This window comes from Bison bison, unplaced genomic scaffold, assembly GCF_000754665.1.
Source record: "Bison bison bison isolate TAMUID 2011002044 unplaced genomic scaffold, Bison_UMD1.0 scf7180017864072, whole genome shotgun sequence".
Classification (NCBI taxonomy): Eukaryota; Metazoa; Chordata; class Mammalia; order Artiodactyla; family Bovidae; genus Bison; species Bison bison.
In genome coordinates, this window is record NW_011494644.1 from 12,747,669 (window position 1) to 12,764,532 (window position 16,864).

The 16,864-nt window shown below is 41.7% G+C and overlaps 2 protein-coding genes across 2 annotated transcripts in view; one reads left to right on the forward strand and one right to left on the reverse strand.

The window, feature by feature from the left end:
- Positions 1-1,764: 1,764 nt before the first annotated feature.
- VKORC1L1 (vitamin K epoxide reductase complex, subunit 1-like 1) lies at positions 1,765-10,300 on the forward strand. The gene is made up of 3 exons (XM_010837457.1): positions 1,765-1,826; positions 2,544-2,653; positions 6,488-10,300. The coding sequence occupies exons 1-3, from the start codon at positions 1,765-1,767 to the stop codon at positions 6,712-6,714; spliced, it is 399 nt and encodes a 132-aa protein (XP_010835759.1). The 3' UTR covers positions 6,715-10,300.
- A 1,636-nt stretch (positions 10,301-11,936) lies between these two features.
- GUSB (glucuronidase, beta) overlaps positions 11,937-16,864 on the reverse strand; it is a 12,769-nt gene continuing 7,841 nt past the window's right edge. The window contains exons 10-12 of the mRNA XM_010837458.1: positions 16,055-16,231; positions 14,175-14,310; positions 11,937-12,460 (exon numbers count right to left, since the gene is read on the reverse strand). Coding sequence (XP_010835760.1) covers positions 12,291-12,460; positions 14,175-14,310; positions 16,055-16,231 — 483 coding nt within the window. The 3' untranslated portion in view covers positions 11,937-12,290. The remainder of the gene's footprint in view (positions 12,461-14,174; positions 14,311-16,054; positions 16,232-16,864) is intronic.

Consider the following 16,864-nt stretch of genomic DNA (forward strand, 5'->3'; position numbering starts at 1 on the left):
TTTGTGTATGTACATTTGAAGCTTTCCGTGTTTAAATGTTTTTGTTTAAGCAGCTTTCTGCTCTGCCATATTAGACTGTCAAAAGATAGCATTTAGAATTGATAAATCAAGAAATAGCAATGTAAAGATATACTTTAGAAATGTGGAAATAAAAGGGGAAAATAATTAAAAGGTATCAAAGTGGTTGCCTGTGGGGATCAGAGCTGAGTGTAGAGAGGGCTGGAGTAGGAAATACCTTGATTTTGTTTTATAAGAATTCCAGTGTTATTTGATTTTTAAACCTTATGCATATATTCCTTGGATGAAATAGTATATTCATTCTGTGAATTACTGCATTGTTTTCGAGGAACATATCCACAGGATCATATGAGGACAGTTAGTATTAATTCTAAGCACAGACCAATGCTTAGAATAAAAATTGTTTACTTATGATAATTTTGGCAGTATGCGCAGTTATTTCCAGTGCCAAGGTTGATGATTTACATTTGAATTCCTACTTCAGATGCAGAGGGCTCCAGAGTTTGATTGCATAGTTTGTCCCTGCCCTCCTGCAGTTTGTTCTTGACACCATAGTCAAGAGTGATCATTATAAAGTTTCTATTACTCTCCTGTTCAAAAGCCGCCGAGTGGCTTCCCATGGCAGTTAGACTAGAATTGAAAGTCTTCATCATGGCCCACAGACAAGGCTGTAAGTTACATAAGTGATGGGGTGGTGCCTTATCTTCTTGTCACTCTCCCTCCTCAGAGTCAGCTGGATGGCCTTTCACACACTCTGAGCTCTTGCCTGCCTCCAGGCCCTCATACTTGCCATTGCTCCTGAGAATGGCTGCTTCTCCTCATTCAGGAATTCCTGAAAAAGGCCTCCCCTGACCATCTAGTTATATACTAGCTCCTTCCACCCCTTCTCCATGTAAAGCAGTGGTGCTGAGAGTGGTCCTCAGACCAGAAGCATGAGCATCACGTGGGAACACTTTGTTTTGTTTGGAAATGCATCACAGACCTGCTGAAATAAAATCTGCATTTTAACAAAATCCTCTGGTATGCAGTGTAAATTTTTCCAAAGTTCTGATCTAAAATAACCCCCCTTCTCAGTTTTCCTGTTAATAGCTCATTTCTGAAGATAACCTGGTCATTTACCTGTCCATTACTTCTCCCTAAATGAAATAACTGTACAACAACAATCTTCATGGTGTTCACTTATTTGTAAAATTGGGGTCATACTATCTCCCACCCTCGTCATTATGAAGAGATTCACTATTTCTTGGACTACTGAAGTCATGCAACTAATAAAGAATCATTCATTTATCCTTATCTTCAGGTAGTTTGTCTTCAGAACTGAAGTTTAGGTTTTATTGAGCACTTTGCTACAGACTGAAAACACTTTCTTTTTGGTATTTTATAAAGCACTTCCATTCAGAGTGCTGACTTTAAAAAATGCACAACGTGAGAGTTGCAAGTTAAGTTTTACTTGGGGCAAAGTGAGGACTGTAGCCCGGCAGACAGCATTTCAGATCAGCAGGGGAACATGACCTTGGTTGGGGGCAGTACATGCAGTCAAGCACGTATTTTCTTGCAGGTATCTTCTAGTCAGGAGCAGCAGTTGTCACTACGAAAGATTTTAGTGCTCTTCTAGATATGAGGAGGTAGAAAAATTGGGCTCATGAAATCAGCTCCTGAACATATCTGACTATCTGAAAACCTGTCCTGTGGGGTACTGAAAATCAACAGCTGCAGCAGCACATGATTTAATCCTTGTAGAGGTAGATGGCAAGTGCCCATTTGGAGTTGACAAGGGTTAAAGTTGTCGTTAAAGGTTTTTATCCAAAGTAAGTGTTAGTCTACTATTTGTATCAAATTTTATTAAATCAGAATTTAATACATTTTTAATAAGAAAATAAAATTCTGAAAATGGAAAGTCAAATGCAAAATTTTCAGTTAAACTAAAATAAAAACTGATGCGGCAAATAATGCATCAACTTTTTACTTGTGAGGTAAGATTCTAGGAAAAACTTTAGTTTTGGATAGTCTACATTTAAAGATAATGTTCCCAGGATATGTCTCCTCATGCATGTCCTGGGTCAGGAAAAACTTCATTCTACGTACTTTGAGTGAAGAAATAGGACAGCTTACATCAGTGACTTTCAACTGGGGGTGATTTTGCCCCCAGGGACATTTGGCAATGGCTGAAGACATTTTTGGTAGGTGCAGCTGGTGGAGAGGTGGGTGTAGAGGCCAGGGACCTCCAAATACCGTGTAATGCCCCCCACTGAACAGCTCTCCACCACAAAGAATTATTTAGCCCAGAATGTCAGTGGTGCTGCTTCAAAGAGACCCTGGCTTAAAAGTCAAAGAGCCCTTCCTCTGCAAATACTAATGCTATCAGAAAAACAACACTTTGTTCAACCTTTTGGAAAAGAGACTATATAGAAACTGGCAATTTAGAGATTCAGATGAGTATGTGGGCAGGAAATGCTCAGATAGTTCTCCTTTTTTAAAAAGAAGAAAACTCAAATATAGGGTTACTGGTTTTCTTTATTTTACAGATGGGGTCGAGGATTTGGTCTTTTGGGTTCCATTTTTGGAAAAGATGGTGTATTAAACCAGCCAAACAGTATCTTTGGACTTATATTTTATATACTACAGTTATTACTTGGTAAGTATTTATACAGCAATACATAAATAAGTTTGTTTTGTTATATTTCATTTAGTACTTTGTCTTTTTGTCCTGATGTGTCTTTACAGTAAGTAAAAAGCAGATGTTGGTGGTAGAACCACTAGTTTGTAACACATTTTTGTGTTGTGAAAACTTGGTTCACTAAGATTTTGATGACACTCAGCCTGAACTTGGTATCTGTTGGTATTTAATCAGGGATAGGAGCATCCCAGGATGCTCAGAAAAACGAGTCCCATTCAGGGAAATTATTACTCCAAACAGTTTGCCTTGGAAACCTTGTTTCCTTGTTATTTTGTATACTCTGTAGCTATTTTAAAATATTATGCATTGAGAAAACATTAATGCTAAATGATATTCAGTCATAATTCCATCACCTTTGTATAGCCACTGTTGCCATTGTTCCTTACTTTTTTTACTTAATTTTATGTGAGCTCTCTTACACTGTCTATCCTCTTAAGTGCTTTGCTGTTGTGGATATCAGGCTTCAGATTTTTTAATGTTCTAAATAATACTACAGTGATTAACTTTGTTTAAAGTCCTCTTCTCATACTTCCTTTTCTCTTTGAATTATTTCTGCAAAACAAATATCTAAATGTAGGATGAATGAGTCAACAAACATAGATTTTTGTGGGGTATGGATTTTAATAGGTAGAAACAAACTGATTTTCCCTCAGTTGTCAGGTTTTCCCAAAGCTTCAACCATCCTCATTTTTTTTTCTATAAAATTTCTAATTCAGTAGTTACATATTTATAGCCATATTAATTTTATTTTTAATTTTATAGTATTTTAATTTCCTTTTATTGCCAGTTATTGGGATCCTGATAACAGTACATTTCATATTTGTTACAAACATTTTACTCATTCTTTATTCTTGTTTTAGAAATATTGATTTTGTGAATTTTGATTATATAGAAGGTTTTATAGTTTCAGAGTTAAATTCATCCATCTTTGTCCTTGCATTTCAATTGTTAATATTTTATCCTGTTATCTGGCAGGTCTTCTTTCTAGCAACAATAGATTTATTCCAAGGCAAGCTGTGCACCTAAATTTTTCTCAATAGCCTTATCAAGTTTGCCCCCTTCCGTATCTGTATATCCTGCAGAAATAAAAAAACACACACAAGGATATTCATAGCAGTTCAGTTTAAAATAGCAAAAAATTAGAAGTAGCTTGTAAGGATTGAATAGGTTACAAGCATGCTAAAAAATACTATGTAGCCATTAAAGGGAAAAGTAGGTCTACAAACCCTGGAAGATCAAAACCTAGTTTAGCAATTAAAAAAAAAGGCAAATTGTGGTATAATAAATAGAGGATAAGTATATGTTTATATATGTGCAGGGTTGAGACTTTCACCTTTTATTTCATTTAATTGTTTGGATTTCTAAAGAAGAATATAAAGTATAAGTTCACAATAAAATAACCTAAGAAAAGCTTCTGACTATGTTAATTTTGGGAGATGGGCTTGAACAGCTCCCAAATTTTGTAATATTTAATTTGTTAATTTCATTTAAAATCATGTGTATCATATATATTTTTTCTAGTCACATTTTAGGCATTCACATGCATTTTTAGTGTTTGTGTCTTTACCACTAGAGGCACATTTGAACTCCCCAAACGTGGTTTTCCAGAGCACATCAGGTTCACTCCCTTCTAAGTTGTTCAAGATAGAGTTTTTTTTTTTTTTTTTGGCAGCGCTGTGCAGCTTAGTTCCCCAACCAGTAATTGAACCTAGGCCACCACAGTGAAAGTCCTGAGTCCTAACCACCGGACCGCCGGGGAAATCCCGTTCTATTAGGTCTTTAAATCTGCACAACAGTCTTAAGAGGCAGTCATGATTATTGTCCCACTTTTACAGTTAAGGAAAAGAGTTGCACAGAGAGTGCAAATAACTTGCCTATATCATTTTGAAATTAACTTTCTTAGATAAAAATTAAGGTGCCAGCATTCATTTTTGAAGTTTGAGATATTCGCATAAATGAGGTCAGCCAACTTTGTTTTTTAGTAAAGGGCCAGATAGGAAATCATTTAGGCTTTGCTGACTATCACAGCTACTCAGCTCTGCCACTCTAGTGCCAAAGCAGTCACGGTCATTACATACATGAATGAGTGTGGCTGGGTTACGATAAATCCTTATTTACAAAAGCAGGTGGCATAAGTAATCCAACAGTATCTTAGTGTGGAAAGAGCCTTGTTAAAGCGTCAGGGATGTCTCTGGCTGTCCAGTAGTTAACACTCTGTATTCCCAATGCAGGGGACGCAAGTTCAGTCCCTGGTCAGGGAACTAAGATCCCACATGCCGCACAGTATGGTCAAATACATAAATTAATAAATACTCCTCTGCTTTAAAAAAAAAAATGATTTCTTCAAAAAACATGTACTCTCTTAAGTGGTCTCTAGGCAAGTCGGTTCCCATGGCTAGGCTACAGCCCAGATGCAACTTCGCATTGTACTGGCAGTGTGATCTCAGCTCCTTAATTAACCTCTTCAAACCACTACCACTTATTTATTTGTATCTGTTTCTGTGATCCTTATCCATTAGTTGTTGGGTAGGAGGGTAGGTAGTTTAATATGCTCTGCTCTCTTGTCCTTAAAAATAAGTGCACATGTTCTCAATACTGTTGGCTACAGGAAATTACAAAACCAAACATGTGAAGATGTCAGATGATAGCATCAAGAGTTCAGGCTAGTCTTTGTGTTGAGAACTCAGGTTGTCTCCATCTGGTTTGACCCACATGTGGCCAACTGGCCAAATGTGGTTTTCCTTATGAAAGGGTGAGCTCTTTCTGAAATGTTTATCATGATTTTTTTTCCCCTTCAACAGCATGTTGATGTAATCATCTCCCATTATGGGATTTTTGATAAATTTGATCTGAACACAGGAAAGCAAATTTTACTTTCCACAGGTGGGGAGCCTGCCTATAGTGAAAAGGGTCTGTCTGGATGGTCTCACCAAATGTGTCCTGCTTGGAAGAGAAGGTTGTGGTCCTCACATTACTTTTTTCTCCTCCTCTCATTACTTTATTCATTACAGGAGGTAGGGCTGTCAGTTTTACAAATCTGCTTCATTGCATAATGTGATTGCAAAAGTGCATATTTTCTTTACATGCCTTAGCTAAGGCTAGTTTATGAAATATATAATATTTCATCCAGAATATTTACCAGTCAAAAACAGTGCAGCTATGGGATGGACATGTACACATTGCTATATTTTAAGTGGATGACCAACAAAGACCTACTATATAGCACAGGGAACTCTGCTCAGTGTTATGTGGCAGCCTGGACAGGATGGGAGTTTGGGGAAGAATATTGTTGTTGTTTAGTGACTAAGTCATATCTGACTCTTTTGCAACCCCATGGACTGTAGGTCACCAGGCTTCTCTGTCTGCGGGATTTCCCAAGCAAGAATACTGGAGTAGGTTGCCATTTCCGCTCCAGGGGATCTTCCTAATCCAGGGATCAAACCCATGTCTCCTGCATTGACAGGTGGATTCTTTACCACTGAGCCACCAGGGAAGCCCTTGGGAGAGAATGGATACGTGTATATGTATGGCTGAGTCCCTTCGCTGTTCACCGGAAACTATCACAACATCACAACATTGTTAATCAGCCATACTCCAATACAAAAAAAGCAACAACACTGCAGCTAGAAAACTTAAGAAAATAGACCTGTAGGTCTTGTCCTCAAATTTCAGTGTTTTGTCTTAAGATCAGTGTTCCAACCCTGAAGCAAATCACAAAATGTTCCCTTTGAACTGTGAAGCTTGTTCTCCAGTGTCAAGGTCTGACTGAGCCAGTGTCCGTTCCTCTTGCAGGCCTGACAGCGAGTGCGGTTGCAGCTTTAATCCTCATGACATCCTCCATCATGTCCGTAGTGGGGTCTTTGTACCTGGCCTACATCCTGTACTTTGTGCTGAAGGAGTTTTGCATCATCTGCGTCATCACATATGTGCTGAACTTCATTCTTCTTATCATCAACTACAAACGACTAGTTTACTTGAACGAAGCCTGGAAACGGCAACTGCAGCCCAAGCAGGACTGACCGCCTGATGAACTCTTTAACTGACAGTCTGAAGTCCCTTTTTCCATTAAGTTTATTTTGCAGCAGTTTGGGTTTTTTTTTTAATTATTATTATTATTATTCTTCACAACAGACACTTTCCCTAAGAATCTTAAACTGATTTTTTAAAATCCTATAAATTAGAAGGGGCTCTAGCTATTTTCTGTGTCAATCTTCATTTTAAATATGGATACAAAGGATATACCAAGCCAATCAAAGACAAGCTTTAACTTTACTTTGGAGATGTTTCTGAAATGGTAAAATGTAGCCCTAGCCCCTTCCCCTCAGTTGTAAAGTGAGCAACCATTGCTAGTAATTCTCTAATGTGTATAAATTCAATTTCAGGTATAACAAATGTGATCATGACATGAAAATATTTTAGAATAGATACTGTATTCAATATTGCCATGTTTACAATATGTAATATGTTTTTTAGCCGATGGATTTAAACATGTAGATTCAACTAGAATCCATTTATGTGATATTTGTAAATAAAGGTAGAGATATTGGATCCAGCCCTGTAGAAACTTGCTGTACAGCTTAGTTGGAGTGTAGCAATGAGGAACAATCAGCTCAATGCTGACTGAAGACGTAGTGAAAATACTAAGTCCACACAGAGCATCTTGTGGAAAGGACTGGCAGCTGTGGGTCCAGCACTGACAGCAAAAATAATAGGGTGACTGGTTCCCTTTCATCTCCTTCCTTTGAAAGGAAGAAACTAAATTTGGACATTCAAGTCAAGCTTGTACCTAGTCATAGAACTGGATCAATTAGAAACTTACAGTGTGAGTCATGTGACCAGACTTTCAAGGCCTTCAGGACACTAAAGGTGGGCAAATGGGTAGATTTCTCTGGCAAAAAGCTGGAAATAGTACTATGGCATTTCATAGTCTCTTACAACAGGTGAATTTTCATGCAGATAATTTTCCTTCACATTAGTGCCAGTCAACCAAACAGTATTGGCTTGGAAAATCATCAGTATAAGCCCCAGTCACTCCAGAGTAGGATTACTCTTGGGTAGCTCCATATGTTTCTCCTGTTTCTTTCTTCACTAACTAACCGGACATCTAGTTTGTTTTAGAGTCAGATATTAGATTCGTAAACTTTAGGGCTGACATGCTGCTCAATTGGCTTAACTGGGAGGAGTACTAAAGGGAGAAGTATCTCAAGGTGGAACATAGTACTCTTTCTAATAACTACCCCAATGCAGAGTCTTTGAAAGAGATTTGAATAAACCCAAATGAAACAGTGACAGTATGTTTCTCTGGTTAACATCTTCTATCAGAATGTTCAAAGTGCCTTCTGTCTTAAATCTCAAACCAAATATTTTGTGTGTTGAACTTGGGCAGAAGTGTCCTTCCTTCCTTTCTCAGCATGAAGTAGGAAACTTGCATTCTATAGAAAGGTTCTGTGTGGTCTTTTCATTCCTTAGATTGAGAAGGAGTCGCCATGTTTTTGCTTCTATTTCTGTTCATCATTACGTTAAGAAGAAACTGGTAACTACTGAGTGTTCTGCCTTCTTTTGTAGGGAGGGGACAGGCTCTGCTCTGTAAACCATAACGTGTAGAGTCATCAGCTGTCCAGCAGTTTCCAACCAACTGTCATAATTGATGCAGTGTACTCTTCTAGCCCAAGGCAGGTATCAAATTGCATTGTAATGTACTTTTAACCAGTTTAAACTAGTTTTGTAAAAGATATCTTAGTTCTGATTTCATCCAGGCTTATGTTTTTTCCCATGAATGTGAATATTTCAATGTCTGTTTTATTATGTATGTATTGTTCTTGTTTCTCTAAAGAACTCTAGAAAGTGTTGATTAGATGTCTGGTATTTATGGAGAAATGAGTTCTCTGGAGAACTGCACGATGAGCTCGTCTGGCAGCAGAGCTTCCCCTCTACCCAGCAGATCAGCAGTTCACTGCTTCTCTTTTCTCCACTAGTCTGGAGACGGCTTCACCGTGATGACATCATGGTATATATATATATATAAACTCTGGTTGTGCTAAACAAGTTCCTTGTGTCCCCATTTAAAATTGTTCTTTGCCCTCCTCTGTCAGCGGAGTAGAGTTAAAGCTTGTCTCAACGTTGCGTTCTTGCGAACGCCTGCAATTCTTTTGTGAGAAAACATCAGGGTGTTCAGCCGGACCCTTCAAGTTTTTCCTTTGCTTTTCTAAGCCTTGGGGACACCACTGTTTCAGTTGTAGAAAAATTGTTGCCACATTCCTACAACCCCAGAATTCATGTCCTTCTCACTGAGGGATGAACATGTGCTGCCTGAAATAACTACATGGTGATGCCCATCTCTCTAAGCAAAGAACCCCAATGCTGGTGTATGTGATTTGTTATTTTTCCCTGGGAAGAATTTAGGCTTCCCTCTACATCAATTCTACCCTAGAAGAAGGGGAAAACCCCCTGTTAAAAGTCTGAGGGTTAGTAAGATTACTTCAGACTGAATATTTAAACACTGCAACATTATTAGCTACCAGTGTTGAAGAACAGGTGGGGGAAAATGTGAATTTCTGCTACTCAGTTTTCAAAATGATTTGTAACAGATGAAGCCTCTTATTTACTTGACAGTCCTATCATTTGAAGAAATAAGAGAAGTCGTGGTTACATGATAAATTTTAGGAAAGCTCAGTGGTTTGAAGGGTTTCATTTCATTTTTTTTTTCATTGCAGCTAGTTGCTATCAGTTGAGGATCAACTTCTGGTGAAGTGTCAGATTTAACTAGCTGTGTGCCCTGGGTGTATGTCACCCCTCCTTAAATCCATGACTTTTAAAGATGTTGATAGCATTGATTATTTTCATTCAGAGAGACAAAGATCTCTCATTTGATACAAGAGATCTTTGGAGCTCCTATGTAGAATACAGGACCAAGACTACAATGAAATTAAAACTGTGAGTTGGCTTTAGTTTTCTTAGACTTCATTTAAGACTATCAGCAGAAGTACAAAGTTGTATCCAGCAAAGCTTGAGACCAGTAACTGCTGACAGATCTTACCCTGAACGTCAGTACTGGACAACTGCCAGCAAGAAACCCACTCTCATTTTTGGTAACCTATTTGGGAAAGAATACCTAATATTCAGCCTTCGTCCTCGTGTATTTTTTCCCCAATGGGCAAGTTCTGGTGAAACACTGCTCTTTATGTATTTTAGGCAGCACTTACGAGTCCTAATTTGTGAGAACTACCCTTCAATAAATCAAGGGATGGGGGTGGGAGTCCAGGCGACTTGGTTAAACTTTTTTTTTTAACATATTAGCCCAGAAAAGGTAAAATGTTTTGTTATAAAACTGTATTAAGCATGGCCTAAGTATTAGGTGTATGATCTGTATAGTATGTTCCATCAAAAAATATTTATTACTAGTGCTTTAAGCTCCAGAGTAAACATTCATTTAAAATGGAGTTCACTGGGCAGATTTCCCCTTTAATATAGATAGAAATATTCTTTATCAGAGGTTTAGGACACAGTTTTGCTAACTGGTAAAAAACAAATGTAAATATGTAAGAATGTTTATTTGTTGCACATAACTTTTTTGGTATAAAATAAATGTAGAAGTTACCTGTGGAAGTTGTGCTGCCCTCATTCTTATACTGCAGTGTTATATTTCGAAAAAGCAGTAGAAATGAATTCAGTCTTAGAAACGATTTTAAGTTCTGGTCACACCCTGAGGTCAGGACCTTAGTTCCCCAACCAGGGATCAAACCTGTGTCCCTTGCACTGGAAGGCAGAGTCTTAACCATTGGACTATCAGAAGTCCCTATAAATGATCCTTGCAATTAATACCATAGCCTCATTTCTACAGGTATAGAGTTGACTCTTTTTCTCTTAAATTAAAGGTAAACTTATAGAAGACAGAAGCAGAATTCTTAGAGATTCTAGTTCTTGGAATTCCTGTGGGCTTATGATGTATGTGGTTGTCAAGAATTAATGAAGATGTTACTGCTTACAGTTCTGTGAGCACATAGATTGTATTAATCAGCTGTTTTTTCACTGCTTTACTGTACCTCACCTTGAATACTCCACTCTTATAATCTCCTAAAAAGTTAGTATCTGCAAGAAAGATAATTTCGTTGGAAATGCAGTTAGCCATATTTTATTGAATAGAACAAATGTGTCCTTTGTTGGGACCTTAGGACTTGAGAAAAGAATCTTACCCCTAATTTGTAAAACATTTAAGTGTGTCTGTCATGTTTCATTTTTTTTTATAATGTTTGTCAGGTAAAGAATTTTATATATTATTCCTTGACATTAAACTGGAACATAAAACTTGATTACTTCAAGAAACTTGGAAATTTTAGGGTAACAAAAGAAATATACAGCCCCTAAAATTCCTAACTTATTACTGGAACAGACTACACTCGCATTTCTTCATGGAGCTTGGAAAGAAAGGTTAAAAAAGGGCATGTGTTGAGACATGAAATCCCCTACAAGTGGATCAAACTCTGTATCAAGAACTACATTAATTTATGGTCTTCAATTTGATTGGACCGTATTTTTCCAAAGCTTTCAGCTTTAAATCAGGGTTGATGAACACTGAAATCTTAAAAATAACGTACCTTACTTAATGGAGCCTGCAGAAGAGGGGCAGGAGGACAGATTCCTAAGGAAAGGCCGTCCTCGGGAGCAGAGCAGGTGGCGGCACCAGGTATGGAAGCCTGTCCTGTCTGCGGCCCGCGCATTCAGAGGCTGCATCTCCACCTTCAGTGGAGTCGGCTGCAATGGTCCAGTGGGCTTCTACAGCTGTCTATCCCTTTCAGTCCAGACAAGACGACGGCTGCGGTTGGAAGAACATCCCAGCCGCATTGGAAACCTCTGAGCTCCCTTCCAGCTCCGACATTGCTCCATTCTTACCTTTCTTCTGCTTCTGCGTCAGCTTAGCTGTGGTTCACAGACCCCGTGCCTTCTTCTTCCAGCCTGATACTACTTTCTGGGAATTTGCTGAAACTTCAGCCCTTCTGTGGAGTTCCTAGCAGGTGTTTCCTACCGTCACCCACTCAAGTCAAGGCTGGCCCAAAGCGCACACAGCAGGGCTAGTTTGGTGGCAGCACAGTTTGTAAGCCACGACTCTGAGTGGGGCATGAGTGCTGAAGCAGAGGTTTCGCAAGACTCTGTGCTTGGTTAAGGCTACAAAAACAGGCTGAGACGCCGAAAAGAAATGCAGATGCTTTTCAGCAGTATAGATCATTCAGTTTACGGATGGTCACTTTTAAGCCAACTCTTTATTCTCATAAGACAAAAGCTTTTCTTTATTATTATTATTATTGGCCATGCTGTGCAACATGTGGGATCTTAGTTTCTCAACCAGGGATCAAACTCAGGCCCCCTACAATGGAAGTGCCGAGTCTTAACCACTGGACTGCCAGGGAAGGCCCTACAAGTCTTTATTTTCACCTCTAATGTTCCCTTCTAGCAAATGACCACAAAATCCAGGTGAGAAGCTTCCAGGTCTGCCATGCACAGTGCAGGAAACACTTGCTCTGTGTGCGATGACAGTAGCCCCCCTCCCTGGGGAGGAGGAGTTGACCGAGCCAGTGTCTGCAGAGAGGTAGTTCTCGCTTTAAACAGTAAACAGGCCGCTTCCCACACACTGTGACGTCACAGCTGACCGCTGGTACCTGGTTTCATTGGCAAGTTTCCAGTATCTCTCTCGCAACAGGAAAGCTGCACTCTTTGGTTGTCTCTGCCGAGTGAAGATCCCTTTTCTGTTCCCAATCATCCGAACTGGTGCTAAAAACAAGACAAAAGGTGTTTCACATGACTTCTGATGGGGAAAATCAGAACCAGCCTGGAGCCAAGCTGGGCACTCAGCAATGTCTTCATGCTTTAGAGCTGCTCGGCCTGCTGTGGACTCGGAAGTGGCCGCTTAATGGGGTAAAGACTTAAATACCAGTTCTCCCCCAAACACTTCAGCTTTCATCCATTAGGGGAAGAATCCAAAACTGTTTATCTTTTCCTTGCAAGATAATGTTTAAGACATTTAGGGTACCCAGCTGCCTGGTAACTGGAGTGGGGCTGAGACAAAGTTACTCTTCGAAAGGCTGGAGCCCTCTCTGAAAGGACTACTCTCCTAGGAGGAGCCAGAGTCTTGACCACTCACAGGGGCCCAAGTAGATGTTAAAGTAGATGTTAAAGTTCTCCCAGGCAGACTTCCAGCTGGGTCCCCACCCCTGGAGGCAGGTCTGCCGGAGAGGGAGGTAGAAAGAGCAGCTGTGCTCCCAGCGAGTCTTCTCTCCACCCCCAAGAGAAGCCACCCCTTCTGTGAAATGGAAAGCTCTCTCCCACTGAAAAGTTCAAGACAACAATCATTTCTCCCATGAAAAGCAAACACCAGGCACTGTGCCAAGCACTTCAAGTGGAATCCCTATGTCAACCTGCGAGGTGGTTGTCGTTATGCCCACTTCATAGGCTTGTGAAAAGGTAGGTACCTTGTCCAAGGTCACACAGCTAATTCCTTACTACACAAAGCCAGTGTCCCTACTCACAAAACTAGGCTTCCATCCAAGTTTATTTCCAGGAGCCACTAATCTCATTTGCCAAGCAGAGTGGAGGCTCACGTTCTCTTTCTTTTTCCTCTTTCACTCTTGCCATTCTGATTTTCTTTTTTTTCTTATTTTGTTTTTTTGCCATGCTGCATGGCATGAGGAATCTTAGTTCTCCGACCAGGTTTCAAACCCACGCTCCCTACATTGGGAGTGCAGTCTTAACCACTGGACCACCAGGAAGCACCCCCCAACCCCACCCCCCTGAATTCTGATTTTTAGTTAAACTTTAACCTTCCAAAAACCTGTCTTTCCCCAGAAGTAATAAAAGGTAATTCCCACTGTTACCAGTTCTTCCCTACCTCCCCCAGCTTGCTCTCCTCAATTTACAATATATCAAGAAGCTAGTAACCTAGAGGGGTAAAAAGATATAGGAAACATTCATTTGGAAGTTTCTCATTGTTCTCACTTGAGAAAGTACAGACCATGTTCACTCTGAAGGCTTTTAAACACTCCTACATTCAAAACCGTTTGATATTTACGTATATTTGGTGAACCTGCCTTTCATAAGCAAATCATATAAAACAGACTGAAATGTCTTAGGTTTCTCAGGCTTTGTACCTTACCCTAGAATCACGAGTGTATCCCAGTAAATCCAATGCAAGATCCACTTTTTCCTCATACTATTGTGAAACAGAGGAGAGCTGGCCACCTCTGCCTTGAGACGGATGCCTCTCCCATTTACTTCAGAAAATGATTTGCATTACTTGCAGCACACAAGTAATCAGCTGCTTGCTCAACACAACTGACTTTATCCTAGGAAATCCTCTGTGTAGCCTGCTTTGATGATATCAGCCTTCCCCTGCTTGTTTCCAGGGTTCTTAGAACCAAATGTCCTGAACTAACACGCCCACCAGAAACAATGAGAAGGGATACATCCCATGCACCCAATTGCCACTTACACTGGTTAGTCATGAAATCAGCAAAATTCCAGATGAGCTCGCCAACCACATATTCTTTGCGTTTTTGGTCCAGAACCACATGATACTGCTGGAGCAGGCCTTTCTGGTACTCTTCACTGAACATCAGTGGTGGATCCTGGAATTCAAGGCAGAGAGAGAGGTTAGGAGTCACAACCAGCAAAACTGCAAACTTAGACAAAGATCCATCTGATGATGACCAAAATATCTGTCCTTGTGGTGGGCTATAGTGCCTGCAGGACTTGCTGATACTGGTGGAGGGCCAAGCCAGTGTGTGATGTAGCCCAGGGTTAAAAAAAAAAAAAAGGTTTAAAAAACAGCAACAACCCCACCTTAATTAGTAACTTCTTTATTTATAAACAGAATTTGTGGGGGTTTTTTTTGGCCACACCAAGCAGCTGGTGGAATCTTAGTTCCCCAAACAGGAATTGAACCTGGACCTTTGGCACTGAAAGTACAAGTTCTAGCCACTGGACAACCAGGGAATTCCCATTAAACAGAATTTAATATTTGCTTTACTTTTTTCCACCTCTATTTCCCACTGCAGTCTTACAACTGAACTACACTAGGAATAAAAATACGTGTCTGGATAATAAATTTAAAACCCAAGGCTGAAGTAGCTGCCAATGCATAATTTGAGCACTGGTGTGACTCAGCTTTAACTTCACTCCAATTCCCCTGTATCTCATCTAGGTAAGGAACTGCTATTTAGCCCATTGACTATTGAACAAATCGTTATTTAGCATCTGCTTATATGCCAGGCATTAGAGGCAAAGAAACTAGAAAGATAGAGTCCCTGCCCTCATGGGCTTTACAATCTGGCAAGACACAAGCTCGAAGTGTAACAAGGGTGAATTGGGAGCATGTAGTGTGTGGGGGGCGGGTAGGAGGAGGTTAGCAGTGGCTGCAGACAGAGGCAGGGGCCACAGAAAGCTTCACTGAAGCTGAGACCTGCCAGGTGAGGAGGGGAAAAGCAGAGGTCACATCTACGGACTCAGTCTCCGGAGAAGAGCTCATGTCTGTCGTGTGCTAAGATATAACGATCTTTGAGATGTTCTTAGAGCATAAGGTCTGCGTTTTCATCTCATGGGAATTTGTGGGGGGTGCTGGGTCTTTGACGCACGAGGATGCAGCACTGCAGTCATCTTACAAGAGAACCAACCCCTGTTGGCTTTGGTCCTCCTTCCCAACGAGGAGGATTAAAACGCTATTATACAGGATGCACTGCAGATACAACTGTGGAGTTGTAAGGAAGCCAAGGGAAACACAATTTAATCTCCCTCCTGGAGCCCCCGGTCTGGTCAAGGAGAGAACCAAAGAGAGCATGACAGCTCACGGTGTTCCTCTGCCCAGCTAGGTGGGGTCCTCCTCCCCAAAGAGTGGACACCTGAGCTGAAGCATGACCATTGAGTCAAGTTCCATTAGCTGGGGTTATGGAGCTAAGAAGGGCTTCCTGGGCAGAAGGAAGAGGCCAGGCCAGCACAGGAGCCACCAAACAGAACAGACCAGGATCTGGGACTGAAGGCCTGGGAGAGGGCAGAGGACGCGGACAGCCCCGAGCACAGATTACGGCTTCGTCCTGTGGGGTCAGGGAAAGCCAGGGACAGGACAAGGCTTGGATTTGTTCCAGGGACCACTTGGGCAGCTTGTGGGAGGCTATCTGAGGACCACGCACATGGAACAGAGGCTGAGTCCGGGCCGGCCGTGTGGAGAGGCGGCTTAGGGCTGGCCTGGTTAGCTGTGGGAGGTGGCCAGGACAAGGGAGGGACAGGGAAAGAGGCAGATCTCTAGTCTGGGGCCGTGACGACTGACATCCCTGTCCGAGAGAGGGAAAAAATAACTCCCATCTTCGATGCACTTACCTCGTGAAACCCTTCAATGGCATCTGCTCCGTACTCGCTCTGAATCATCGGCTTCTGGTAGGCCTTATACCAGTTCTCGAACTGGGTTGCCAACTGCAGCTGAATCACCTCCATGTGCCCATAGTCGTGGTACCAGGAGTAGTAACTGTTCACACAGATGACGTCCACGTATGGCGCCTGCAAGAGCATGGGGAGAGTCCACCAACCAGGAGAGTGGAGGACTCACACTCGGGGTGCTTCTGGCAGAGGAAGTAAGAAGTGAGTGAGGAAAGTGCGTTAGATGCGCACGTGTAGGAAATAATAGTCAGAAGGGACCTGAATGGAGCGAGTGAAGGGAGCAAGCCTCTCGTTCTCGGCTGGCACCCCTGACCTGGCTGCAACTGGGCTCCGGGGAGGGCGATGAGAGAGCTGGCCCCAGGCACGCCGGCCCAGGGAGCCCATCCAGACTGGACTTCTTCATCTCTAGGTGGTGTTCCTGTCACTAGTCATGCCCTTGGCCCAACTGAGGGCCGAAGGCAGTTTTCTCCTCACAGAGCCTCCCGAGTCCCCTTTCTGAGCTACTGTCACGGGCCCTGAAGAGACTGGACAGTTCCCTCCTTGGAGGGCAGCCTGGGTTGGGGGCAGCACCGCCGCGAATCTGAGCAATGTGCCGCTCAGTGGACCCCAAAGCTCACCTGAACCCACGCTCGCCTGCAGAGTCTGCACTGGGACCCACACGGTCCATCTCTCCCAAGGGGCTGCAGCACCCTTCTGAGCTTGGGGCGGAAAGATACCGCTGGGAAGCGGTACCTCTGTGTGGGCACGTCACCA

Coding starts and splice junctions, on each gene's coding strand:
- VKORC1L1 (XM_010837457.1), top strand. CDS start 1,765: ATGGCAAGTGCCCATTTGGAGTTGACAAGGGTTAAAGTTGTCGTTAAA. Junction 1,827..2,543: donor GTTAAAGGTTTTTATCCAAA/GTAAGTGTTAGT, acceptor TTTATTTTACAG/ATGGGGTCGAGGATTTGGTC. Junction 2,654..6,487: donor TATACTACAGTTATTACTTG/GTAAGTATTTAT, acceptor TTCCTCTTGCAG/GCCTGACAGCGAGTGCGGTT.